The sequence below is a fragment of the Boeremia exigua genome (genome assembly GCF_020726555.1).
Source record: "Boeremia exigua strain MPI-SDFR-AT-0100 chromosome Unknown C7974scaffold_10, whole genome shotgun sequence".
NCBI classification, from domain to species: domain Eukaryota; kingdom Fungi; phylum Ascomycota; class Dothideomycetes; order Pleosporales; family Didymellaceae; genus Boeremia; species Boeremia exigua.
This window is the reverse complement of record NW_025763527.1, coordinates 1,173,263-1,196,087: the sequence shown is the minus strand read 5'-3', so window position 1 is coordinate 1,196,087 and position 22,825 is coordinate 1,173,263. Positions and strand designations below refer to the sequence as shown.

At 56.8% G+C, this 22,825-nt stretch overlaps 9 protein-coding genes across 9 annotated transcripts; 3 read left to right on the top strand and 6 right to left on the bottom strand.

Moving 5' to 3' along the window:
* Positions 1–421: 421 nt before the first annotated feature.
* Positions 422–1,625, top strand: C7974DRAFT_401027 (uncharacterized protein). The gene is made up of 2 exons (XM_046142561.1): positions 422–1,002; positions 1,053–1,625. The coding sequence occupies exons 1-2, from the start codon at positions 527–529 to the stop codon at positions 1,426–1,428; spliced, it is 852 nt and encodes a 283-aa protein (XP_045994150.1). The 5' UTR covers positions 422–526; the 3' UTR covers positions 1,429–1,625.
* Positions 1,626–1,833: 208 nt separating this feature from the next.
* C7974DRAFT_379006 (HIRA-interacting protein 5) lies at positions 1,834–2,814 on the top strand (the record flags this gene model as incomplete). The annotated part of the gene is made up of 2 exons (XM_046140438.1): positions 1,834–2,076; positions 2,122–2,814. The coding sequence occupies 2 exons, from the start codon at positions 1,834–1,836 to the stop codon at positions 2,812–2,814; spliced, it is 936 nt and encodes a 311-aa protein (XP_045994149.1).
* A 428-nt stretch (positions 2,815–3,242) lies between these two features.
* On the bottom strand, positions 3,243–4,532 carry C7974DRAFT_38326 (endoglucanase-like protein II). The gene is made up of 2 exons (XM_046140750.1): positions 3,849–4,532; positions 3,243–3,799 (listed from the first exon to the last, which is right to left on the bottom strand). Exons 1-2 carry the CDS (start codon positions 4,360–4,362, stop codon positions 3,315–3,317), a joined length of 999 nt encoding a protein of 332 aa, XP_045994148.1. The 5' UTR covers positions 4,363–4,532; the 3' UTR covers positions 3,243–3,314.
* A 679-nt stretch (positions 4,533–5,211) lies between these two features.
* Positions 5,212–6,196, bottom strand: C7974DRAFT_441445 (uncharacterized protein; the record flags this gene model as incomplete). The annotated part of the gene is made up of 1 exon (XM_046145362.1): positions 5,212–6,196. Exon 1 carries the CDS (start codon positions 5,860–5,862, stop codon positions 5,212–5,214), a length of 651 nt encoding a protein of 216 aa, XP_045994147.1. The 5' UTR covers positions 5,863–6,196.
* Positions 6,197–7,372: 1,176 nt separating this feature from the next.
* C7974DRAFT_401024 (uncharacterized protein) lies at positions 7,373–9,899 on the bottom strand. The gene has a single exon (XM_046142560.1). The coding sequence runs from the start codon at positions 9,590–9,592 to the stop codon at positions 7,409–7,411; it is 2,184 nt and encodes a 727-aa protein (XP_045994146.1). The 5' UTR covers positions 9,593–9,899; the 3' UTR covers positions 7,373–7,408.
* A 1,919-nt stretch (positions 9,900–11,818) lies between these two features.
* C7974DRAFT_401019 (uncharacterized protein) lies at positions 11,819–12,848 on the bottom strand. Its single transcript, XM_046142559.1, has 3 exons — positions 12,500–12,848; positions 12,211–12,356; positions 11,819–12,041 (listed from the first exon to the last, which is right to left on the bottom strand). Exons 1-3 carry the CDS (start codon positions 12,623–12,625, stop codon positions 11,897–11,899), a joined length of 417 nt encoding a protein of 138 aa, XP_045994145.1. The 5' UTR covers positions 12,626–12,848; the 3' UTR covers positions 11,819–11,896.
* A 1,038-nt stretch (positions 12,849–13,886) lies between these two features.
* On the bottom strand, positions 13,887–15,019 carry C7974DRAFT_317452 (eukaryotic integral membrane protein-domain-containing protein; the record flags this gene model as incomplete). The annotated part of the gene is made up of 2 exons (XM_046138599.1): positions 13,887–14,574; positions 14,622–15,019. 2 exons carry the CDS (start codon positions 15,017–15,019, stop codon positions 13,887–13,889), a joined length of 1,086 nt encoding a protein of 361 aa, XP_045994144.1.
* A 346-nt stretch (positions 15,020–15,365) lies between these two features.
* Positions 15,366–17,458, top strand: C7974DRAFT_441441 (uncharacterized protein). The gene is made up of 3 exons (XM_046145361.1): positions 15,366–15,475; positions 15,522–15,694; positions 15,743–17,458. Exons 1-3 carry the CDS (start codon positions 15,442–15,444, stop codon positions 17,294–17,296), a joined length of 1,761 nt encoding a protein of 586 aa, XP_045994143.1. The 5' UTR covers positions 15,366–15,441; the 3' UTR covers positions 17,297–17,458.
* Positions 17,459–19,351: 1,893 nt separating this feature from the next.
* Positions 19,352–22,373, bottom strand: C7974DRAFT_38251 (uncharacterized protein). Its single transcript, XM_046140682.1, has 4 exons — positions 21,724–22,373; positions 21,450–21,673; positions 21,036–21,400; positions 19,352–20,960 (listed from the first exon to the last, which is right to left on the bottom strand). The coding sequence occupies exons 1-4, from the start codon at positions 22,073–22,075 to the stop codon at positions 19,466–19,468; spliced, it is 2,436 nt and encodes an 811-aa protein (XP_045994142.1). The 5' UTR covers positions 22,076–22,373; the 3' UTR covers positions 19,352–19,465.
* Between the last annotated feature and the right edge of the window lie 452 nt (positions 22,374–22,825).

The window sequence follows — 22,825 nt, the reverse complement described above, 5'->3', positions numbered from 1 at the left end:
TCAGATGGCACGCTCAGGTGGCTAGTGGTGTTCTGGACTTTGACCGTCGATTTTGGCTCTAGAGCTACGGGGCTCAACGCTCGACCCTGTGGCTTCTGCAGGTGACGCGGAGGGAACGAACGATGCAAGGGCAAGGGTGTGGCGCACGCTTGACATCACCGAAGGCGCATTTCGTGGCGTCGGCCCGAGAGCCAATCACAGGGCCCAAACTAGCACCCGCATGACGTCTGCCGTGGGAATAGCTTGGTGTGACGGAGCCCTGATCGACAGCCATGCTACTTCGATCGGAGGAACAACAAGGCAGGATGGGTCAGGGTCTGCAGGGCTTGCGAATGATGTGGAGGCTTGTGAAACTGGAATACAAGGCTGTCGTCATTGGGAGCGACGAACATAAATGGCGCCTGCTCTGCGACTGCAAAATCAGGCACTTCATTACACCACTATTATTGGCATTTTACCTACCAGTCGACCTTCAACACCTACCAGTCCCTCCCCTCCTCTCTAGGACAACACCTGAGCATTCACAATGGCTTTCGGTGGTGCTGCCCTGAAGTTCATTGCTACGGCTTTGTACGCCCTGGAGTTTGGCTGTGCTGCAGTCATTCTTGGAATCTACTCATACTTCCTCTCCGTCCAGGCTGATCGCAATGTTACTATTCCCCGCTGGCAGCAAGCCGTAGAGGGTATCTCTGGTGCGGCAGTCCTCTACACCATCCTCGCCATTGTCTTCACGTGTTGCCTGGGCGGCAAGACCTTCTTCGCGCTGCTCGGCTTGATCCTCAACGCCCTGTTCTGCGGTGGTATGATCGCTATCGCCGTTCTTACCCGCGACGGAGCCTCTAGCTGTACTGGTTACGTCGAGACTCCTCTTGGCAACGGCGCCAGCTCTTCCAAGGAGGGCTTTGGCAGCACCGACCAGGGCAACCAGATTACCTACGCTGCCTCGCTCGGTACTACTTGCAGGCTCAACACCGCCTGCTTCGCCGTCGCCATCATCGGAGCGTAAGTCTACCACCGCCAGTTTCCACGTAATATGAACTAACATTCATCAGCTTCCTCTTCCTCTTGTCCATTCCCGTGCAGCTCTTCTTGGGCCGTCACCACAAGAAGGAGAAGCGCTTCGGCCCTGGCCCCACCAACAACTACACTGGTGGTTCCGGCCGCAAGTTCTGGCAGCGCAAGCAGCGCAACAATGCGCTCCGCGATCCTGAGGTCGCCGCCGTTCCGGTCACCAACAACGGTCACGCTGCTCTTGCTCCTGGTGCCCGTGATTACCGCCCAAGCCATGACACCCACATGACTGGCTCCACTGTTGCTGCTCCTCACGGCACTGCTACCACCGGCCCGCTCGACAACCACGGCTACAACAAGCCTGTCTCCGGTGGATTCCACACTGCGCCTCACGCTACTCCTGCTACCAACTACTAGATGGTAGCTTGTGCAGCAGAGCTATCAGGCTCTCACATCCTGATGGGTGTTGAAGGTTGACTGAATCTTCAAACTGTACTATTATGACAAATTAGCGATTGATACCAATGAATGGCTCAATTTGGGCCTGTGGAGGACACAGATTGGTGTACATATGACCTTACGAACCTAATACTTAATGAACAAACCTCAAACAATTGACATGCCAAACGTATACGCCGTGATCGTTCAGTTCGTGTCGGTAAAATGTGATCCATGATTGGCTGCAGACAAATCCTCGGCTTTGCTGCTGATTAATCTAACGTCATTCTGCCGACCCCGAATCTTTGTCCACCAAACAGTCAAACATCGCCATTGCGAAACCTCGAAACTTCGTTCACACCCAAAGCTCACATACCCCACATAATGGCCTCTATAACAATGCCCCGCGCTGCCATGCGCAGTCTCTCGCGAGCAACACCCTCTCTCCGCTCCACAGCGCCGCGCATCGCCACAAGATGTCTGCACCAAAAGTCGTCACCCATCACAGCCTCCTCAACACAGTACCGACCGCGAGCGCAGCCCTGGAGCCAAGGTGCCATCTCACCGTCTGCGACTATCACACGACGAACGATGTTCATCCAGACTGAACCCACACCAAACGCTGACGTACGTTCACCACCTGTCCCACCTGTATCACACTGACATTTCCAGGCCCTGAAATTCAACCCCAACATGCGCGTCCTCCCCGAAACCATACAATCGCCCTTCCTTGAATACGTCTCGCCGCGCAGCACCCTCGCGCCACCGCACCCATCGCCGCTCGCCGCGCAACTCATGAACATCGACGGCGTGACAAGCGTCTTCTTCGGCGTCGACTACATCACCGTGACCAAAGACTCGTCCACGCCCTGGGCGCACATCAAGCCCGAAGTCTTCGCCGTCATCAACGAAACCCTGACCTCCGGCTCGCCTGTCGTCAACACCGTCGAGGCCAAGGCCGGCGAAGAGGGCCAGGGCGGCTCCGAAGTCGACACCCTGGCGTACGACGAGAACGACGACGAGGTCGTCGGCATGATCAAAGAACTCCTCGAGACGCGCATTCGGCCCGCGATCCAGGAAGACGGCGGCGACATCGACTTCCGTGGCTTTGTCGACGGCCAGGTGCTGTTGAAGCTGCGCGGCGCGTGCAGGACGTGCGACAGCAGTACGGTGACGCTGAAGAACGGCATCGAGAGCATGCTGATGCACTACATCGAGGAGGTCAAGGGCGTGCAGCAGGTGCTGGACCAGGAGGAGGAGGTCGCGCTGAAGGAGTTTGAGAAGTTCGAGGAGAAACTGAGGCAGCAGAAGGGTAATGCACCGCCGTCTACGGTCGGGAAGGGCAGTCTTGATACAGTTGAGTAAGATATCGAGAAGGGGGTTGGACGCTGTAGAGATACCACTATTACGCTCGCTCTTCGTTTGGGAAGCGAGGCTGTACAAAATTACGGATATACTTAAAACAAACGAGCGTGTGAGACTCGGCAGCCTATGTCGATATTAGCGTACAATTCCGGACGAGACTTTCATATGCCACGGTATAAACGCCATATATGAGCTATCTGGTATTAGGGGTCAAGAACATTTCATCGCATCTTGTCTGCGAGCCAGAGGTTGTGATCGATGAGAGAAACAGACAACACCGAGAAACGCCGCGAAACCAAGCCATAAAGTGCCAAGGTCAACGAAAATCGTACGATGATGGCCTGATCGATCCTTAGTATCAACATCACAGCACCACACGAGCAAGCTTGGAACAGTTATAGAACAGTCAATGAAGTTTTACAATCCAACTAAGGTATATACAAGAAGATGTCTCAATCAACATCACATCCATCATTCCATCGTGCGTTCAGCGCAGGCGTCTAAGCCTGCTGCTTGAGCCACGCAATGAAAGTCTCGAGGGTGAACTCCTCGGGCAGCGCACTGCCGGACGCGGGGGCAGACGCAGACGCAGCGGGGGCCTCGGCGCCGGAGGTAGCAGCCGCGGTGGGAGTGGCAACGGCGGTGGCAGAGGCGGTGGCAGTGGCGGACGCAACAGGGGTCTCCTCAACGGGGGTCTCCTCGGCGGCAGCGCTGGTGGCAACGGCAGACGAGGCGGCGGTGGGCGTGGCGACGGCAGTGCCGTTGGAAGCGGCAGAGGAGGCAGGGGCAGGTGTGGAGGGTGCGGAGCCGTCGCAGCTGGCAATGGGGCCACCGGGGGCGGTGTAGGTGGAGGCATCGAAGCCGTTGTAGACGTTGGGGATGTAGATGTTGGGGTCCTCAGCCTTGTACGCGCCGGGGAGGGAGATGGTGGGGCCGCAGGCGCCCTTGGTACCAGTACCGGTGATCTTGAGCTGGGCGCAGCCGACTGTGCGGTGTTAGTGTTGGTCGATTGGGGTAGACGTGGAGGAACTTACTGTAGAACTGGCCACCGCCAACAGTCTGGGCGCCGTGGAGAGCAAGCATCTCCGAGCGGAGGAGGTACTCTCCGCTGGCGAGGCCGGTGGGGAGCTTGAACTCGCGGGTCATGTTGTTGGCGCCCATGATCTCGTTGGCCCACTTGCCATCAACCTGGTCCTGCTCGTCGATCTTGAACCAGCCGGCACCGATACCAGTGGCCTGGCTGGCGTCATCGACGGGTCCGAAGAGGAAGTGAGTGATGGGGCCGGGGTGACCGGACTGGTCCCACTGGACCTTGATGGTGTCACCCTCAGCAGCAGGGACAGTCTCAACACCGGAGGGGACCTTGGAGCCACCAACGTTGCAAGCCATGTCGTTGGATGTAACATCAGTGACGGGGCTGTTGGAGGGAGGCATGCGGATACCAGTCTGGTAGCCGGGTGTCTCGTCGTTGACCCAGAACTGGTGCATGTTCTGGTGAGCGGAGGCCGCGCCGAGAAGGGCGGTAGCGATAATAGCCTTGCAGAACATCTTGAAGTTGTTGTTGGAAAGTTGTGTAAGTGTATGTACAACAATTGACTTAGTGATACCGGATCACGAAAAGAAGGTGTAGTGAGTAAATGAAAAGAATGAATGGACTGTTGCAAGCAACTGAAGGAAGGACTGGCCGTTGGAATGATCAAGCAGAGTAGAGCTGGGCTCGCAGCGCCTTTAAACCTCTATCCCGTCCCACAACCGGCCAAGATGAGCGTTCTTTGATCCTGCACCGCAACAATTAATTCCGATATCCAGGGTTGTCGCATGAATCCTTCACAGAACCCGTTGCCGCTGTCCTTGTTTGGGGGTTCAAGCGAGACGCCCTGGCGGGAACCATGTTCCTGACACTCTGGACGAGGCAGCGGCTTGACCTAGATCGGAGTAGTCGCGATGTAAGTCATGCAGGACCGCGGTGTTTAGCCTCGAAATGGCCAGCCGAGATTGGGTGGATTTCATGGTGGAGAGGTCAGTGTTTTGAAACCCGCTACATGGGGCTTAGCGAGCTGGCATTGCATTGTCTAGCGCTCCGTGCTGTTTCAAAACTTCTGTGGCAGGCGGCAACCAGGATCGTGTTCCTGCAGCGCTTCGAAGCCCGAGTCCGTAGCCAGGTCTTGACGTTGGTGATGATGTCTGCGCTCGCAGTTGCATAAAGGAGACAAAGTCAAGCGCGCAACCACTGGAGCTTGCAACGGCTGCCAGAATGTTTGCAAGTACGGTTGGTCATCTCTGAGCCGCATGGCGAGAAATTGAACATGTGTAATTGTGTTTCGAGGAATATTGCTTCATGACACGCACAGCGCTTCGCTCTCCCACGCGCCGGAGGTGCGTCCGTTTAACCGTCCGCTAAACCGTCCTGACCACTGTGACGAATCCAGTGGGGCTTGACTTCAAGTCTCTCGGTGCTGGGGCAGTCGCTGTGAAGTCTTCAAGTGGGTCGCTATTTGGCATAGGCGCCCTATCCAGTGTCCCGGTAGATGTGGGTTCAGTGGTTCCATCATTTGTCGACGTCGGTGCGCTTACTATCGCTGTAGCCCTCGCCGCATTTACAGATACCGTGACGACTGAGGTGTATGCTGATGCACTGCCGCGAAACATGTCTTCAGTGATCAAGACTCGAATCTCCTGTACAGGTGGGCTGGCGGACTCCGGCTGCATGACGATGAACATGCGCACGCCGAGCGCAATGGAGGTGAACCAAAGAGCTATCAGAAAGAACACTGCTGCAATGATCCAAGGTATCAGGATGGCTTTTTTTGGCCACCGTCGACGCTGAGGCCGTGGTGGCAGGGGAATGTTATCGAATCTTGGCATAGGAGCCGGATATTGCTGGTAGCTGGGGTAGAATGGCTCGGGCTTCTCTTCGAAGGCCTTTTGGTCTTCGAAAGCGCTCTTGCTGGTCCATCGCGGCAACTGCTGCGAATAATATGTGGGTAACGGGGTGGGGTGTGCATTGGATGTAATGTCCTTGGAGACTCCGCGCTTGTGGTGGGCCATTTTAGTTTATTAAGGTAATGATTAGCAGCAAAACTCCAGACGAGAACCAGCTCAGATTGTTGAAGGAGAACGATGAGGACATCGTTTGCAGGTACGGTGTACATATGTACAAGTCAACACGCATCGCGGCCGGCGGGAACAGTTGCACCATCAACAGATCGCGCCGATTGCTCACATCCACTCAGTCGCGTTGCGGGGTCAGCCATACTCTGTTCGCTGCAGCCATCTGTGTGTGTTTGCTGAGCGGTGATGTTAGCGGCGCGGTGTGTTGACAAAAGCGCTGCAAATTCTTAGTGATTGGATGAGCGTTTCCCAGAGCTGCGAGGCGGGATCGTGCACGGGCCGGTCAACACCGCTCTCCCGACCACCTCGTAAACGCTTTCATCGTCATTGATGGCTTGAGGCTCCCAAAATCGACTTCTTTTCTTGATTCTACCACTAGTTGCTCAGTTCCTATCTATAGACCCACCTCCGCACCATCCTTTCTAGTCCAAGTCAAGGCTACCAACGTCGCGGCTGCCGAGCGCTACCGAAGGACGAGAGAGATCACGCGTGATGCAGAACGATAAACCCAATCATTGAGATCGAGATGTTGATCCTCTGGCAAATGAACACTTTCCACGATGTTCGTGGGCCGGCGTGTACGCCTACGAATCAGAGGCCTGCACGCAGCTTTCTGCCAGATGCATCCCCTAAAACCACCGCCCTGATATCGCCTCTACCGAATCATCGCAACTCGATTATTCGTCTTGTGATCGTATCTGTTGGTGATTGGGGATCACGAACAACTGAATTGACCGATAGAAATGGAACAAGTAATTGAGTGAATTGATCAGGTTCTCTATCTTCTCTAAGGCGTTGCAACTACTCAAATATATACCTTGTTCCGGAGCTTGATCAGGCCGAAATACCGAGCCGATCGGAGATTACTGTAGCTTGGGCTCATCGTGCACTCAAAGTAAGCAAGATCATGTGATCTGGACCTTCTCTGTGATCCCAGAGGGTCACCGATCAGTGACTTGCTGCGACAGTATCACATCTCCGACTGGCTGGTGGCTGTAAGTCTTACAAGTGACGGACCCGCACATAGCGAAGAAGGTAATCAATAGTCGCAAATGACCCGCTCCGGGACTGTAAGCACTCCAAGAATATATCATTGATGTAGCACTGGGTTTGGCATTAGTATACAGGCCTTGATCGGAGGTCAAAGGACTCAGCCTGTATACTGTAGGTCAGAAGTTAGCGTAAGAAAGCATGCTAACGCGGTGGTGGGAGAGGTAAATTTCATATGTGTATTTATTTGACAGCCTGCAAGCTAGGTGATAACGTATCGTGCGGCTGAAGTGAAAGCGAAGATGATAAGAACATAACAGCATGACTCGATTCCTTTCGATAATTGCTGTAGCTTCTACACACGGACATCCAATTTGTATTCTGAGTTTACACATGCTCAGCGCCAACACCAGCCTGTTCTTCCAGCAACCGAAAACCCCTCACCCAACCCAAACTCCACTTCTTACCAAGGTCGACATGTGCCATCGAGGCTTCAAAGGCTGAGCGAAACCGCAGTCCTACCAACCTGGGGAGATGCAGGCAGCTGGGAACCCATGCGGTGCTTACGGCAGGCGGCTTCAAGGTTATCAACACGGATTTTCACTTTCGCACGGTTTTCCTCCAAGCTGACAATCCTTGTGTTCTGATTCTCCAAGTCATCTGCCACGCAATCCTTGAGGCGGTCGAAGTTTGTTCCAAGGTTTCCACTGGAGGTGGAGGCCTGGTCCATACTTGTAGACAGCTGGCGCACTTGTTCTGTGAGAGCCGCTAGCTCCTCGCTTTGGTGGGCGACCAGATGGGGCGTGTGGGCTAGTGTTCGGGGTGGAGACTCAACACTGTCGGTCGAGTTGGGGGTGTTAAAGAGAACTTCCCGGAGGACAAGCTGGTCCTGGATATGCATTTTGAGCTCCCTCTTAGTTGCGTCTGTGTACACCTTTGCAGTTTCCAGCTGCTCTTGCTTCTGTGCCTCGTAGTTGGCGATGTGGTCGCTGAGCTGGCCTTGCAGGCTGGCGATGTCTGTCGACATGGGCACTATTCTGTCGATATGCTTGCTGACGCTGTTCATGGTCTTGCCAGAGCTGATGATGTTGGCTTCGAGGAGCCCAATCCGCGCTTCGATAATGTGCACCTTTGAGGTCAGGCCTGCAGGGGCTTGTGAGGGCATGCGCTCTAGCTGCTCCAACCGATTGCACAGGTTGGCTGGAATACTCGTGTTGTGAAGCGTTTCCAAGTGGCTCATGATGTCGCTCTTCTGCTGGTCTATCTTGGTCTGAACATCTTGGTCTATCTTGGTTTGAACATCTCGAGCAACGGTAGTAGCATCAATTTCTGCCTTTTGAGTATGAGCCGAAAGCTGTTCTACCAGGTTGCGGATGGCTGTGTCCTGTTCTATGTTTTTGGCAGCTGTATGGGCCGCGATCTTATCCAGCCTCCCACTCAAGGTATCATGCGCCTGGGTTGCAACTTTAAGATCCTTCTCCACACTCTCGAGTCTCTGGAGGACGGCCTTGGTCTCTTTCTGCGCTTCTTCGCGCTCTTTCTGCGCTTCTTTGCGCTCTTCTTTGCGCTCTTTCCGTTCAGTACATAGCCCATCGCGTAGGTCACCAATCAGCTTCTCTGTGACTTCCAGGCGATCCTGCGCTTGCTGGCGCTCTTCCCGTTCAGTGTTTAGCTCTGTCCGCAGTTGACCAACATCTTTCCTCAAATCTGCGTTCTCGCGACGCTCAGCTTCGACAATCTTCACCAAGTCCTGAATCTTCGTATCCATTTCACCCAGTGCTTTGGTCTGAGAATCTTTCATCGTCTGCTCAAGGGTCTTGCAGCGCTCATCGTGAGCTCGCTCGTGCTCCTTCTGTTGGTAGCTCACGACCTGGACAAGTGATGTAGCCGAGTCCACGGCTTTGTTGACCTCTTCGATCCGGTCGCTGAGCGGGGTGATGAACACCGTGCTGAAGCCAGAGGTAAGCTGCTCGGCTTGGGTCCTGAGCTGCTCTTCCATCTCCTGCGTCAACAGCTTGTGGCTTTCATCAAAGCGTGTTTGCAATGCTTGCAGGTCAGGGAGTTCTTTCACTTGCTCTTTCAGCTCTCCAAAAGTCTTCGAGACCGTATTCAACGACTGGCCGTAGTTTTCGATTTGCGTCTCTAGGGGCGTCAACAGCTTGGCCAGAGCATGCTCCTTAACAGTATCCAGAAACTTTTGGTCGGTATCACTGGCGTTCTCGGTGATAGTCTTTTGTAAATCGGTAACGTGTTTCATAGTGAACACCTCTGCGCTGTGCTTGGCGTCGCTCAACAAGGACTCTATCTTTTCCGAAGTTGGCACTACGTTGACCTTCGAGAGAAGGGTACTGTAGTTATCACCTTGGGTCTTCACTTCTGTGCTGAGCTTCTCGACGCTCTTTACAGTTCCTTCGAACCGCTGGCCAAGACGCTCCACCTTTTCCACCACTGTGTGGAGTGTCTCATCGCGGCGATCCTCATCGGAAGCCAGGAACTCTCTCGCTGCTCTCCGCTGCTCCTCGATACTGTTGGCGGCTTTGGAAACACGCGCACGCTTTCGAGGATTTTTCGGGGACGTGGTGTCCGGCGAGGCGGGTGAAGGTGCGGCATCCTGGGCTCCATGGTCGTCGGCTTGCGCAGGCATGTTGGTGGCGGAGGTCTTGGCCCTCGTTTCCATCGTGAAGGAAGCCAGGTGAGTGGGTGTCAATGGCTAGCCTGATACGCAGGTACGCAGGTACGCAGGTGATAGTGGGTTGAGACTAGTAGTTCCGAGGGCGGCAAGTGAAGGTGAACGATCGACGGGGAGTCAACGATACTTGTTTGCTAGCCACCCTTGTCATGATCTGCAGGTACCGACCGCCATGGTCAGATGTTTGTTCACGGGAAATGTAAGTGGGGAGTCAGACCACACGACCCTATGGGAGCTCATCAACGTCGACGCGCATGTCAACGCATCAGGCTTGCGGCCGATGGCCTGTAGGCAATAGACCTCCAGCGGCGCAGCCAGACAAAACGAGACGCCTGTAGGAGCACGGCGGCGATCCTACACCAGGACCTACATGCATGCGTGTTCTGGTTGGCGGGCGACGAAAAAGTGACAGGTCGCGTCGCACAAGGATGTCTGAGGACTGCAAAGCGTCCGGTGAGCTACCAGATATCGTGGAGATTGAGGGGTGCTTGAATGCTGCAGGAGTCAACACCTTCTTTAACGTGACGCTCCATTTACTGCATCCACTGGCTTTGTAGGACCCACACGATCATTATCGTGGCCAATAGCCGCCAAAACATGAATGAATACAACCCAACAAGAAAGACTCCGACAATTCATCGTTCTTGCCTGATGCTGTGTTCTGCCAAGTGGCTGGTCGGACGTGCTTGGTGGCCGAATCACATGTTGTCAAACGTGATGAGCAATGATGGTGTTGCCATGCATCGAGGTGTTGAGATGGCGTTGCGCTAGTTAGCGCGCTTCTCCACGTCCCCGTCTACTTCACGACCACTTCTCGTCCCACGCAGCAACAAATCAACTTTCATCGTCCCCGTGTCTAACGATGGCAAAAATACAATCCCTTCGCATGTAGCCTTGTAGTTGCCACCCTTTGATACGAGTTCGCCCTTCCCGGTCTCTCTCCCCTGTCACCCTCGAGCCTGCCACGACCAACTGCGCGACGTAGTGGACAGGATCCTGATGGATGCAAAAAGGGACCGACATGCCAGGCAGATGCAAAAAGAAACTAACATACAACAGTGGGGATTCCCCAGTGGTCACCCACCTGAGTACTAATCCACCGGTACGTTGCTTAAATAGGGCTGAGCGAACGGGAAGCCTTGTTTTCAACGTCCTATGGTCGTATGTATCAATTTCTCACTGTAAGACGTTTATATTGTGGTCAAAATCGCGGCTGCTACTACACGCATCTCCTCCTCCAGCGCCTTAGTCGCGTATCTCACTCCCAAACGCAAGACGCAGACGCGTAAGCATCAGTGACATACGAGTATTGCACGCAGACCCGCCAAACAGCGCCGGATACCTCCAGCCCTCTACCTACACTTAACTTGTGTCCAGGAAACCACTCTGTGCCCACGGACTCTCTATCCCCTATCTCCACCCCACCACTCCTTCCAGCACACACGACAGCCCTGCACCCACCTCACCACCAACGCTGCTACCACACTGAAACAAGGATGAACACCACCACCAAAAAGCCGTGCGGTGCAGCAGCGCCGAAGCAGAAGCACCAGGCACCTTCGCGACCCAGACCCCCAATCTCTGCACCCCCAGCCCTCCGGTCTGTTGGCCTGACAAGAGGCACCATCCCGCGCCCCGGCCCGTCGCAGTCTGCACGCCGAAGCACTCCCTCGAAGGCTCGGCGCGCGTGGCAGTGTGCTCATCCAGATGGATGCGCGTGCCTCCGCTGGCCCGGGGACCCGGTGGATGAGCGGCGTCCAAGCGCACTGATTTTAGCATGGGAGGTGTGGCTATTGCGATACTGGAAGTTGTAGTTATTGCAATGCTGGAAGCCGCACTCTACTACGGACTACTTGTATTGGGGTGCGAAAGCGGGGTGTAGAGGGTCTCTGCTTGCGCCTGCTTTGCAGTGGCGTGGGACATGGGTTGCGTGGGTGATATGCCGTTTGTGCTGCTGCTGCAGCGTGGGAGGCAGGGTGCTGGGGTGCGACGGGGGCGTCACTGTGGCGTTGCGGCATGGCATAGCATGGCATAGCATGGCGTGGTGAATTTAAGTTTGTATTCGCGTGCGCAGGAGACCTGATATCGAATTCACATTCACATTGACGAACTCCCTGGATGTATGTATGTATGTATGTATGTATGTATGTAAGTATGTATTACCCCCCCCCCCCCCCCCCCCCCCCCCCCCCACGTCTCCAGCCCTCTCTCGTCCCCCTCCCATCTCCCTCCCGTCTCCCGATCCCTCCCCGTTTTTGATCCCAAAGCACCCAAGCCTCTCCTACCCAGTACCTAGCTACTCTCCTTGAAGCAGTGGTACGACAACAACCGATCATTCAAGTTCCCCTTATCCGTCTGGATCAGATTCGCACTACCCGGGTGGTGCAGGGTGAGCGCGTCGGAGCCGTCGGAGGCGAGGGGCTGGCAGAAGGCGTTGCTGTGTTGGATTAGCTTTTGTGTGCGTTGAGACTCATACTGGCGATTTTGACGGCACAGTGTAAGTGTTATGTATGGGGACAACTATGTGTAGGGCAGTGAATGGGGCCATGAATGGGGTTATGAATGATATGGGAACATGGGAGTGACAAGGGTGAAAGGATACGCACGTATAAAACACACACCAACTCCCCTCATCCGGCCCAACACTACTCGTCTTCGAGTCCATGGCCACGCAGCTCGCGGGCCCGCTGCCGAGCGGGACGAAGTCGTGGGCGCAGGCGCCGCCCCAGCCGACGTCTTCGCAGAGGTAGACCTGCGTGTTGTTAGTACGATACACATTCGTACAATGCACATTCGAGTATGCATTTGCTTTTCTTGGTACATGAGATTACTTGGGAAGGGATGGTGGATGGAGGAAGGTATGGATGGAGAAGAGAGAAGGGGAGGAAGACTCACGCCCGCCTTGTCGTCAGGCACCGGTTCGCGCCGCTCGACTCCCGCGCTGGTGTGGGGTGCTGGCAGGGCTGTGGAGAGTGCCGCGAAGAGAGCGAGGAGGGCGATGGGTGAGGTGAGGTTGAGCATCGTGGTTCCCGGACCGTTGAAGGAGAGAGGAAGTATGGGTGCTGGAGCCGGGGGGCTGCAGGACTCGCAGAGCGTGAGTGTTGTAGCGCGTCGGTACCGCTTCTGCAAACTGAGTTCTCGATGTGAATGTAGATATGAATCTTGATATGAATCTCGATATGAGTCTTGATATGAGTTTTGATACAAATCTCAATACAAATCTCAAATCTCAAGCACCTCGAGCAATGAACCCGCCCTCCGACCCGCCGCGCGCCCCCTCTTTATACAAAACCCCCCCTACACAAAAACACTCACACCAACAACCCCTATCCAAACAAAACCCTAAACAACCCCTCGCTACTAGACACCAGACACCAGACACCAGACACCAGCTACAAGCGCAAAGCAAGGCAACACCCCGTCACCACCGTGCTCATTGTTTATAGTGTGTTTATAGTGCAGGGTTGCTAGGCAGAGTGCCGCGGGTCGCACGTGTTGCGTGTTGGGGGGCGCACGGTGTATGTGTATGCGTATAGCGCCGTGCTGTGCGAGGTGGCACGGCGTGGTGCCGTGCATGCGCTTTTGCCGTGCGTCGGGGGGCGCGCACAAGACCATCAACAACGCAGAAGCAAGTCCAGAAACAAGGCCAGAAACAAGTGCGCGTTGCAATACAGAAACACGGTGTAGCCGGCCTTGACTCTGGTGCGTTGCAGCGTTGCATGTTGCAGGCGTAGTGTAGACACGGCGGGGGGATACGCGGGGCCACAGATCGGTGGTGCATGCGCGGAGTGCGAGGAGCACGTGAGTGTCTGCGCGCGTCTGCGTGGGTGGCAGCTGTCACTTGGTGCTGCAGGTGATTTCGCGTGCGCGACGGCGTGCGTGCAGGGCGACGAGTGGTATACTCTATGGACGGGGTACGGATGTACATACACAACGCGAGGGTATGTTCGCGCATTGGAATTAACTGCTTTTTCTGGTCTGGTGTTGTTTTCCAACTCTGATCGGACTATTGTCTGCCAACTGTGATCACTCGTCTGCCAACTGTGATCGCTCTTGTCTGCGAATTGTGATCACTCGTTTGCGAAATGTGATCACCCTTTTCTTCCAATTGTGATCAGACTCTTGTCCAATTGTGATCAGACTCTTGTGTCCCAATCGCCAGGCTCTGTCTCCCAATCGCCAGGCTCTGTCTTCCAATCGCCAGGCTGTCTCCCTATACAATTCTATCTTGTACTCGGTCAGGACGCCGCCTGTCTCCCAATACATCCTATCTTGTACTCGGTCAGGACGCAGCCTGTATCGGGTCTGGGCGCTCCGGCTCGAAGGTGGTCTCGCCCAGGGCATTCGCGGGCTCGGACACAGACGGCGCGGCGGTGCGCGCAGCAGCGGCGTGCAGGCGCTGGTCGAGTGCTTTGAGGGCCAGGGCGCGGCGGCGCTCGGCCTCTGCACGGGTGGCGCCGCCGCGGCCGCGGCTGGTAGGGTTCATGATGCTGGGCAGGCCGCCCTCGGCGCGCGCCGTGGCCTGGTCGTTGCCGGCGTCGATGTCGGCGTCGGAAAAGGGCGTGCACACGCCCAGCGAGGTCAGGACGTTGTAGATGCCGTCGGCAAAGTGGCCCAGCGGGGTCTGCAGCGGCTCAGGGAAGAAGTGGGCAAAGGCGAAGGTGTCGGAGGCGTCGCCCTTGATGACGGCGCCGTCACCGGTGGCGGACGAGGAGAGGGCGGGGCTGGCGCGGTAGAAGCGCAGGTAGACCCAGGCGGTGAAGAAGCCGAAGTAGGCCAGGAACATGGCGGTCTCGGTGCCGAGGACGACGGCGGAGATGGTGTTGGCGAGCAGGAAGATGGCGGGGAAGTGCTTGACGCGCATGCGCACAAGGCCCTTGGCAATGGCGACGGTGTGCTCGGGCACGAGCTGCTTGAAGGCGACGAGGAAGCCGGCCTGGATGGCGATGCCGCCGGAGATGGTGGTGCGGCTGGACGCGTTAGTGAGGGATGGGTGCAGCGGGGGATATGTACGCACAGCAGCGACATCTTGGAGGTGAGACAGTAGCCGGCCAGATACAGGGCGCAGGCCAGCAGGTTGGGCACGACGGCGACGCCCAGCAGGAACTTGGCGTAGGGGCGCTCGCCCCAGGCACGCTCGAGGTAGCGGCCGCCGTAGAAGAGCGTGGCGCCGTTGACGAGCAGGCCGGCGACGTTCTGCTCGACGACGGTGGCCAGGGCGAAGACCCACGGGTAGAAGAGGGCCTGGCCGGGCACGACGGTCAGGTAGGGCACGCCGTTGCCGACGCCGACCAGCGGCTTCTCGACCTTCTCGACCCAGTCGGCGTTGGGGCGCAGGGCGAAGTTGAGCAGGGTGCAGAGCAGCGTGGCGGCGAGCAGGCCGCGCGTGACGGGCGGGAGGTTGAGGCGGGCCATGGTGGGCGGGCAGCGCAGGCGCAGGCAGCGCGGTGGGTAGCGCAGGGGGTGCCTATAGACGTGGCCGACGGAAGCTGTGCCCTCGGCGGTGGCCTGCGGAGTGCCTGTGAGGCGTGGGCGGGTGTCGTCCGGTGGTTGTTGCGGGCGCGGATGTCCAACGGCTCAGGCTGGTCGTCGGCGTCCGAGCTCCACCGGCCAGGGTGCCTGTGGCGGCTGCGGGCCTCTCGGTAGCGCGGCCCCGGTCGATGCTGGCCTTAGCGCGGCGAATGGCAGGCCGCAGCGCGCCCAGGGCTGATGCACCTCCACACTCGACTCTTCCTTCACCAGCACCGCGCCGACCGCGCCGCCCGCTGCCACCGCCGCACTCCCCCCGCGACCCTCCCCGCAATCGGCCCCCCCCGCCCGCCGGCCCAGAATGCGCCATGGCCCTCAGCAGCAACGTCGTAAACTACCTAGGTACGCCGCGCCCGCGAGCGAGCCCGGCTCTGGCTGACGACTGCAGTCTGGCGCTACCTGCAGGAGGCCGGCTTCGGCAATGCCGCCCTGCAGCTGTCGCGGTGCTGGCTGCGCGACCCCGACGGCCTGCCCTTTGCCAAGCACGTGTCGGCCCACGCCCTCATTAGGATCCTGCAGGACGGCATCGAGTTCGACAAGCTGCGCGCCGAGGCCTCCGACGTGCGCCGCCCGTGCCTGTGCCTTCCGTGCGATCGCTGACCGTGCCAGACCCCCCTCCTCTACCACTTCGGGCCCGACCACGGCCGCCCGTACTCGGCGCGCAATGGCGAGCTGCTGACCCTCGACAAGGGCATCCCCGCCCACGAGCTGGCCACCGAGGCCGCCAATGGCCAGCCGCCCGACCCGCCGCCCAAGAAGGGCGTCAAGCGCAAGAAGCAGCCCAAGCCGAACGGCCTGCCCGCAGAGCCGCGCCCTGAGCCCTCCGAGCCTGAACTCAACGGCGACCAGATGGACCTCGACCACGCCGCCGCGCCCGCCGCCAGCGTCAACAGCGTGCGCGCCGAGTCCGAGCTGGCGCCCTCGGAGCCCGAGTCGCCGTCCGTCGTCGACATCCCTCTCTCCACCCTGCGCATTGGCGCCGACGCCCTGATCCAGACCGACGACATCGCCGACCTCGCCGCCGCCACCACCTTCGTCCCCGTCCCGCGCGACCCCCAGAAGCTGATCGAGCACACCTCGTGGGGGCCCGAGGACGCCCCGCTGCTGCTCTCCGCTGGCAAGTCCATCCTGCAGCTGCACAACGTCGCCCCGCCCGGCGCCGAGCACCCCGTTGTCACCATGGACCTGCCCATCCCCGTCGACAACTTCGACATCACCGCCCTGTGCTGGCAGTCCGAGGGCGAGGTCACCATCTCCGCCCGCGAGCAGTGCGTGAACGAGGTCGGCGAGAAGATGACCATGGACAAGCTGATCAAGGTCGCCGGCGACACCTCGCACGCCATTTCTTCTACTGCCGGCCTCGTCACCACCCTGCGCTGGAACCCGGGCAAGGAGCTGCTGCTGTCTATATCCACCGACGGCGAAAAGGGCTCCATCAAGATCTGGACCAACGACCACGACTCGATACCCGCCTGGACCGACTTCACCAGCACCCAGATCTACGACGCCTACTGGATCAGCGACTCCGCCTTTGTCGTGTGCGGCTCGGAGCTGTTCAAGATCTACGAGGTCGCCGACGACGCCCTCACCACACAGCGCACCCTCGACACAAACATCACCTGGGAAACCATCAAATACGACCCCGCCTCCGGCATCATCGCCGCCCTCGGCGTCCGCGAGCAGGAATACTTCCTCGGCATCCTGCACCCCAACGACTCCATCAACCTCCAGGTCCACGCCTACCCCGACCGCTACCCCTCCGACCTCGACTTCCGCCCGCCCGCCCCCGCCCCCGCCCTCGCCAACGGCACATCCCTCCCCACCACCCTCCTCGCCACCTGCTCGCTCTCCGGCCACGCCCGCATCTGGGACGCCGCCGCCCCATTTACCTGCGTGCGGCGCCTGTCGACCACCGACGCGAGCCAGGCCTTCAAAACCGCCTTTTCGCCCGACGGCACGCTGCTCGCCGCCGCCGGCCCAGACGCAGTCACCATCTGGGACCTGGAGCGCCGCGAGGTGCCGGTCGCGTGCTGGCGCGCAAAGGTGCACGAGCCGAGCAAGTGGAATCCCGCCGTCGACGGCGAGTTCAATCTCGGCTGGGACTGGGACAGTTCGCGGTTGTCGGTTGCGCTGGGGAATCAGGTATGTTTTGAGATGAGATGAGGGGTGGTGTGCTATGCTAATCAAGGCAGATCGCTATTATACCCGTGCCGCGGTAGCGGAACGTTGAAGAGGAAGTAGAGGGGGAGACGAAGTGCAAGACGAAGTGCAAGAAGTGGCAAGAAGAAGCGGTAAGAAGAAGTGCAAGACAAAGCGGCAAGACGAAGTGGCAAGAAGTGGCAAGACGAAGCGGCAAGAAAAAGTAGCAAGACGAAGCAGCAAGAAAAAGTAGCAAGACGAAGTGGCGTGAAGTCGTGGAGCAAAGTCGCAAAACCACGCAACACCCTCGACCCGCGCGTCCGGCCCGGGACTCCCCCACGCCACAAGTCAGCACCGAGGCCCCGAGGCAGTAGCAGTGACGAGCGCGGACGCCACACTGCCCCGCCCAGGGCGAGGACAGCAGATGTCGCTGCGTTGCCCACGCACGTCCTCACGCGGCGCTGTTGAACAGTTGGATAGCATAGTGCAGCAGTATACCATACTATACCATACCATATAATATACCCCTCTCACAAGCAACAGTAGAGTGCGAATGCAAGTGTGCTGTTGCGTGCTAAGTGACATGGGCCGTGGGTCGTGGACTACATTCTGAGATGCGTGGTGCTGCGTGGTGTGCGATATATCCGAGCCGTGAGTGCGTGAGGGCGTGGCTCGCGGGCTCCTCGCCAGCGGAATCTGACGTGGAATTGGAAGTGGAAGTGGAAGTGGTAGGTGTCGTGATACTGGGAGATGGGGGTGGAGGTAAGCATTACATGTATTCTGGGCAAAAGTACTCTTTAGAAGGGTTGTATGTTTTTTCCTAGCGTGGTTGCGGGTCGTGGACTGGCTTACAAGCCTATGCTAGTCTGTCCATCGTGCTCAAACAGAGGAGACCGCGTCTTGGTCTTTGAGCTAGCGGACTTGGTCGCGCAACCCACAGCTCTCAGGCCCGTCGAAGCTGAAGCTTAGTTAAACACTACTTATACTATAGATAGCAAAGCTTCTATAGACGTTTCCTATGTTTCCTTGTTTTACTATAGCATAGTAGGATGCTTGGCGTGTATATGTATAGTATTCTGTCAATTACCCCAAGACTCGCGAGACTATCTCTTGGTCTTCAAGCTGGCTGACTTCGACACGGGACTGACAGCTCCCAGGCCCCTCGAAGCCGGCGCCGGAGCCTAGTCAAGCACCGCCTATACCGCCTACGCCGTACGCACCAAAGTCCTCTACACGGATCCCCTGCACACCTCTACCCTACTACACAGTACACCGCAGTACAACGCCCGGCTCCCGCTTCCCCCGCCCACCATCCCGCAACGCGAGAGCTTGTCCGCGCCCCCTCGGCTCTGCAGGTCGTGAAAACGCCCAGTGCCTTCCACGATCAACCGGCGGACACCACCCGCGAACACTACCCGCGAACCAGACCTAGAAACGAGCTCATAGACACGGGCTGGTTGGGCCGAGAGAAGTCGACGAGGCGTGTGCACAACCGGCGGCCCGTCTGCCTGGCGGTGAGACGTATATCTCGCTTTTGCACCACGCTTCGGACGCTACTGATCATACACACTACCAATGCGCCCTGCGGTGTTCTGACAGCATACTTACATTACACTTCTACACCCTCCCCGTGCCTACCGCTGCGATGCCGGAAAGATGAAAAACGGGCGAACCACCGCGCCGACGACATGCCGTGCGTTCCCCAGTTCCTCTGCGGCGACCGGCCTCACTACCTACCTACCCATGATTCCAGCCGTGGACTGCGAGCCGATGCTGGTTGAGGCGGTGGCGCCTGTTCTGCGCACTACGGGGCACGCGCTACGGCCGCGACGGTCGAGCGCAGGGCCGGGCGTGGAGATGCGTGTGTTGCAGAGAGTGGGTGTGCATCCGACGCTCGTTCGGTGGGCGTGCTCGTCGCTCGAGAGGACACTGCGGTGTCAGCTTCGGGTGGGTACTTACAAGTGATCCCGTCACTCAGTCGTCCCTGCGAAGAATGGCTGCAAGCGTGATATATGGAGCGGGCGGGCGCGGTCACTCGGTCGACGTTATCTCGTGGTGCATCTCTAGTACTTCTTAAGACGCACGCTGCATCGCGGCCCACCGCCCACCACGTCTTGGACGGACGCGAAGCTCAGAACCCAAGAATAAGACTGTTATTGTGGCGCGATGCTGGATTCTGTACCCAACCCCGACCTATCTGCTAGCGCATCTCTTCCTAAGAGGCCTTACCTCGTCTGCAGTCCCAAATCCAGCTTGTATCGCTGCAGTCTCTTCTGCCTTGGTGAACTCAACACCCGAGGCCAACCCTGCGCTCTCATCTGCACTGCTGTTGTCGTGTGAAAGTGGCTCCAGGCTCTCTGTGCGCCCCGCGTGCGTACTACAGACCGAGTCCCGCACCTCCACACGCCCGCCGTCGGCGACGAGTTCGCCGAATCTGATGCTCGCCTCTTTCAACGCGTCGGAGACATTCTCCTGTCCCCCCATTGTGCCAGAGCCCTTCACAATGATGTCGTCGAGCGATCTGCGTCCCGTCGTCGTCATGAGGATCTGCAGAAACCCGCCCGTGATGGCTGAAACGCGTTGGTTGCGGGTGTAGAACGCGGCAAGCCCGAGAGCGATGATGGGAATGCCCAGGCCCAGAGCGAGCCCGTAAGGCAGGAAGAAAGCCTGCTTGTCCTGGAACGAATAGACGTTGAAAACACGCGTCGTGTTCCCGAGCACAACATCAAATCGTTCTCCGAGAGATAGGGCGTTGATCGTAGTGTTGATCAGGAGATCCCTTGCCATAGTGGGGTCGAATATGAGACAATCATTTGAATCAGTGTGGAGCCGCCGTGCAAACACCGACAACTTCCAGATCGCTGAATCATAGTCCTGACTTCTTAGAATTACAGCCGAGCCTATCGGCGTCAGATTACACGTCTCGATTGCAGTTCCATTTTCCAAGGTAAGTATTGAGGATGCCTCAGATGCGTTTGGGTACTGGAAGACCGTGGACCATGATGCAGCCTCGGATCTGTTGAAGTTTCTCGCGAACTCATAATATATAGTCCATGCATCAGACAGCTGCACCCATTGCTCGAAGCTACCAGAAAAGTGTCTGAAAGATCTTGAATAAGCTGGCACTGGTCCTTCGTCCCGTATATCATAGTTCACTGTCTGAATTCCACCACTGTAAGATATCGAGACCGAAAATCTGCGTATCTGAGGGCGACAGACTGTCTCCGAAAATGGCACGTAGGAGTTAATCCCACCTGCAGGTAGATTACTAATTCCGGACATGGGCTGGGGCATTGATGACGTTACATTACCCACGCAAGGGTGATAACGATATGTAGGCATCGAAAAGTCGGTAATCTTCAGATCAATGATCTTAGGATCTCCCAGTATCTCTGTGTCATCTGGGCTGCTTCGCAGTATGCATCCCTCGGTATAGCCATATACATTGAATGAGTCATGGGCGCGAATTCCATCACTGTCGGGTTTTATTCCGGTATCGTTGGTCTGTATCGTCCTGACTACGGTCCTGTTGTGGGTTTCGCAGCTCAGATCAGGGCCCCAAAACTCTATAGTGTAGGAAGCATTATCTCCACCCGACTGGGGCAAGGGTGCCAGCTCCCCAGATATCAGACTCGAAGCTGCCAGATATGGGATACCGAACGAGAGACCCCTGATGTCGAAGCATCCACTGCATATAGTCAGCTTAAAATCTGCATATGCTGTTGTTAAAGGCTGCCTGCAATTGCCATCGATTTACGCATACATTGATCGCGAGCCGGGCCAACAAGACCAGCATGTGCTGAGATAGGACGCGTTCTGCGCTTGCTCTGGGAATCGAGGCACCTCTCTGTGGTCCCCGCATCGGATCGTAGATAGCGAGCTCCAATTGGAATGCATAATATCATTTGTATGCAGTACGGATACGTTGAATTTGGCCGCAATGGTGGAGATTTGCAGTGTAACAATCAGAGCCCCAATCAGAGCCCCAGGAGGATACACTGTCGCAATGGGTACAAGCCAGCAAAACAAAGCTACAGCTGCGAGTACTGGCGTTTTGATGTATAACCCAAGGCTTGCAAAGTGCATTGCATTTGTTTGCACTTGGAAAAGGTCCTCAATAAGTCCGACCTGCACTCCATCAGCGGTAATCAAACGCATAGACCTACCGGCCGTTTACCTTTAGTACTTTTTCTCTCAACGTCGCCCATAGATGTTGGGTATAACAGACTCCCACGCTTGCTACTAAAGATGCGCGGAAAGCGGTAACAAGCAGGAAAGATATAGTTGTCACATAGCCTTGCGGGATTGTAGTGGTCTTTGCGGCAAGCTCGATGTCTGGGGATAGGATCCGACCGTTGAGGTAGACGAAGAACCAGCAGTGGGCTGCAGCGCAAAGCAAAGCTACCGGCATTAGCCATTCTGCCACTCGCAATTCTTTAATTTCCGCCTACCTAGGACATAGAAACCTACGATGACTGTTTGGAGTCTCCAGGTAGTCTTCCATGTCGCATAGCCGCTCTTTAGATGCTGCACCATTTTTCCTTTCCTCGGACTAGGTGCTGCGTTGGTTTGAGGTAATGCTGCTATTTGAGTAGACTGGTCGTGCGTTGATGGAGGCGTCGAGACATGAGGATCTTCTGGATATCTCAGGCTGAGATCCAAACTCGACCGGACGGAGACATCGTTATAGCTGTATTCTGTACCGTGCAGTCTCTCTCCATCACCCGAGATAGATATGTGTTCTCCGCTGTTGTCTAAATCTCGATCGCGCTCGCGTGGTGGACAAGCAGCATAGTCTTCCATGGTGGAAGTGGGTCTGGACGGATAGGACTGCAAGACTGACACTCGAATCGGAGTTGGGAGTAAGCACGGATTAATACGAGTAGCAATAGCGTGTAAGGCTAAGACGTAGTATTTCGAGGAGGTCACATCCAAGACTCGGAGAGCAATCAACGCGACGGTGTGCGGCTTGTGTTAACAGAAGAGATAAGGACAGCTGGCGCGCCCATGTGGGTAAGCATGCACATAGTCCGCCCTTCTCTATAAATACCCGCATATTAGATACAACATTGCGCTCTCCCGTTTGTGTGTGACGTTGACAAGGCTGAGGCAGTGGCGTCATCCTCGAGCATGATGAGGGCGACTTCAGTGGTCTTACGCTGCGGGGCTTCGATGTTGGTGTGCCTATGCTGCGGTTCTGATTGGCTCAGCTTGGAGCTGACCCCAATCCTCCTCCTTCACCAGATACGTACTTCGTGCTCACCATTCGCATCTAATAGAGGGACGTCTGTTTCCTTAGCTAGATCCTTGCCTGCTGCGATCAGCTCGTACCACAGTTCTTCACCGTCCAAGTAACCCATAGTTTGATTAGCCAGGTCGCTGCCTTGCTATCTCTGCACTTGCTCGTACGACATCGTCCACGTTGTTAGCACGCTGCGATTGTTGTACTCCTCTGGTAGATACAAGTGTTGTTTCCGCATTATTCAGCCTCGTGTCTGCTTAGCACGTACTCTGATACAGACAGGTTCTGCGGTCCACTGTGAATCGCAAGGT

Excerpts from the sequence above, each read along its gene's own strand:
- C7974DRAFT_401027 (XM_046142561.1), top strand. The coding sequence starts at position 527 with ATGGCTTTCGGTGGTGCTGCCCTGAAGTTCATTGCTACGGCTTTGTAC. Across the intron at positions 1,003-1,052 it reads GCCGTCGCCATCATCGGAGC|CTTCCTCTTCCTCTTGTCCA; the intron begins GTAAGTCTACCA and ends AACATTCATCAG.
- C7974DRAFT_38326 (XM_046140750.1), bottom strand. The coding sequence starts at position 4,362 with ATGTTCTGCAAGGCTATTATCGCTACCGCCCTTCTCGGCGCGGCCTCC. Across the intron at positions 3,800-3,848 it reads TGGCGGTGGCCAGTTCTACA|TCGGCTGCGCCCAGCTCAAG; the intron begins GTAAGTTCCTCC and ends AACACCGCACAG.
- C7974DRAFT_401024 (XM_046142560.1), bottom strand. The coding sequence starts at position 9,592 with ATGGAAACGAGGGCCAAGACCTCCGCCACCAACATGCCTGCGCAAGCC.
- C7974DRAFT_401019 (XM_046142559.1), bottom strand. The coding sequence starts at position 12,625 with ATGCTCAACCTCACCTCACCCATCGCCCTCCTCGCTCTCTTCGCGGCA. Across the intron at positions 12,357-12,499 it reads TGCCTGACGACAAGGCGGGC|GTCTACCTCTGCGAAGACGT; the intron begins GTGAGTCTTCCT and ends AACAACACGCAG. Across the intron at positions 12,042-12,210 it reads AGTTGGTGTGTGTTTTATAC|CAACGCCTTCTGCCAGCCCC; the intron begins GTGCGTATCCTT and ends AATCCAACACAG.
- C7974DRAFT_441441 (XM_046145361.1), top strand. The coding sequence starts at position 15,442 with ATGGCCCTCAGCAGCAACGTCGTAAACTACCTAG. Across the intron at positions 15,476-15,521 it reads CAACGTCGTAAACTACCTAG|TCTGGCGCTACCTGCAGGAG; the intron begins GTACGCCGCGCC and ends TGACGACTGCAG. Across the intron at positions 15,695-15,742 it reads TGCGCGCCGAGGCCTCCGAC|ACCCCCCTCCTCTACCACTT; the intron begins GTGCGCCGCCCG and ends TGACCGTGCCAG.
- C7974DRAFT_38251 (XM_046140682.1), bottom strand. The coding sequence starts at position 22,075 with ATGGAAGACTATGCTGCTTGTCCACCACGCGAGCGCGATCGAGATTTA. Across the intron at positions 21,674-21,723 it reads CGTAGGTTTCTATGTCCTAG|CTTTGCTTTGCGCTGCAGCC; the intron begins GTAGGCGGAAAT and ends TAATGCCGGTAG. Across the intron at positions 20,961-21,035 it reads TGGCCCGGCTCGCGATCAAT|TGGATGCTTCGACATCAGGG; the intron begins GTATGCGTAAAT and ends GACTATATGCAG.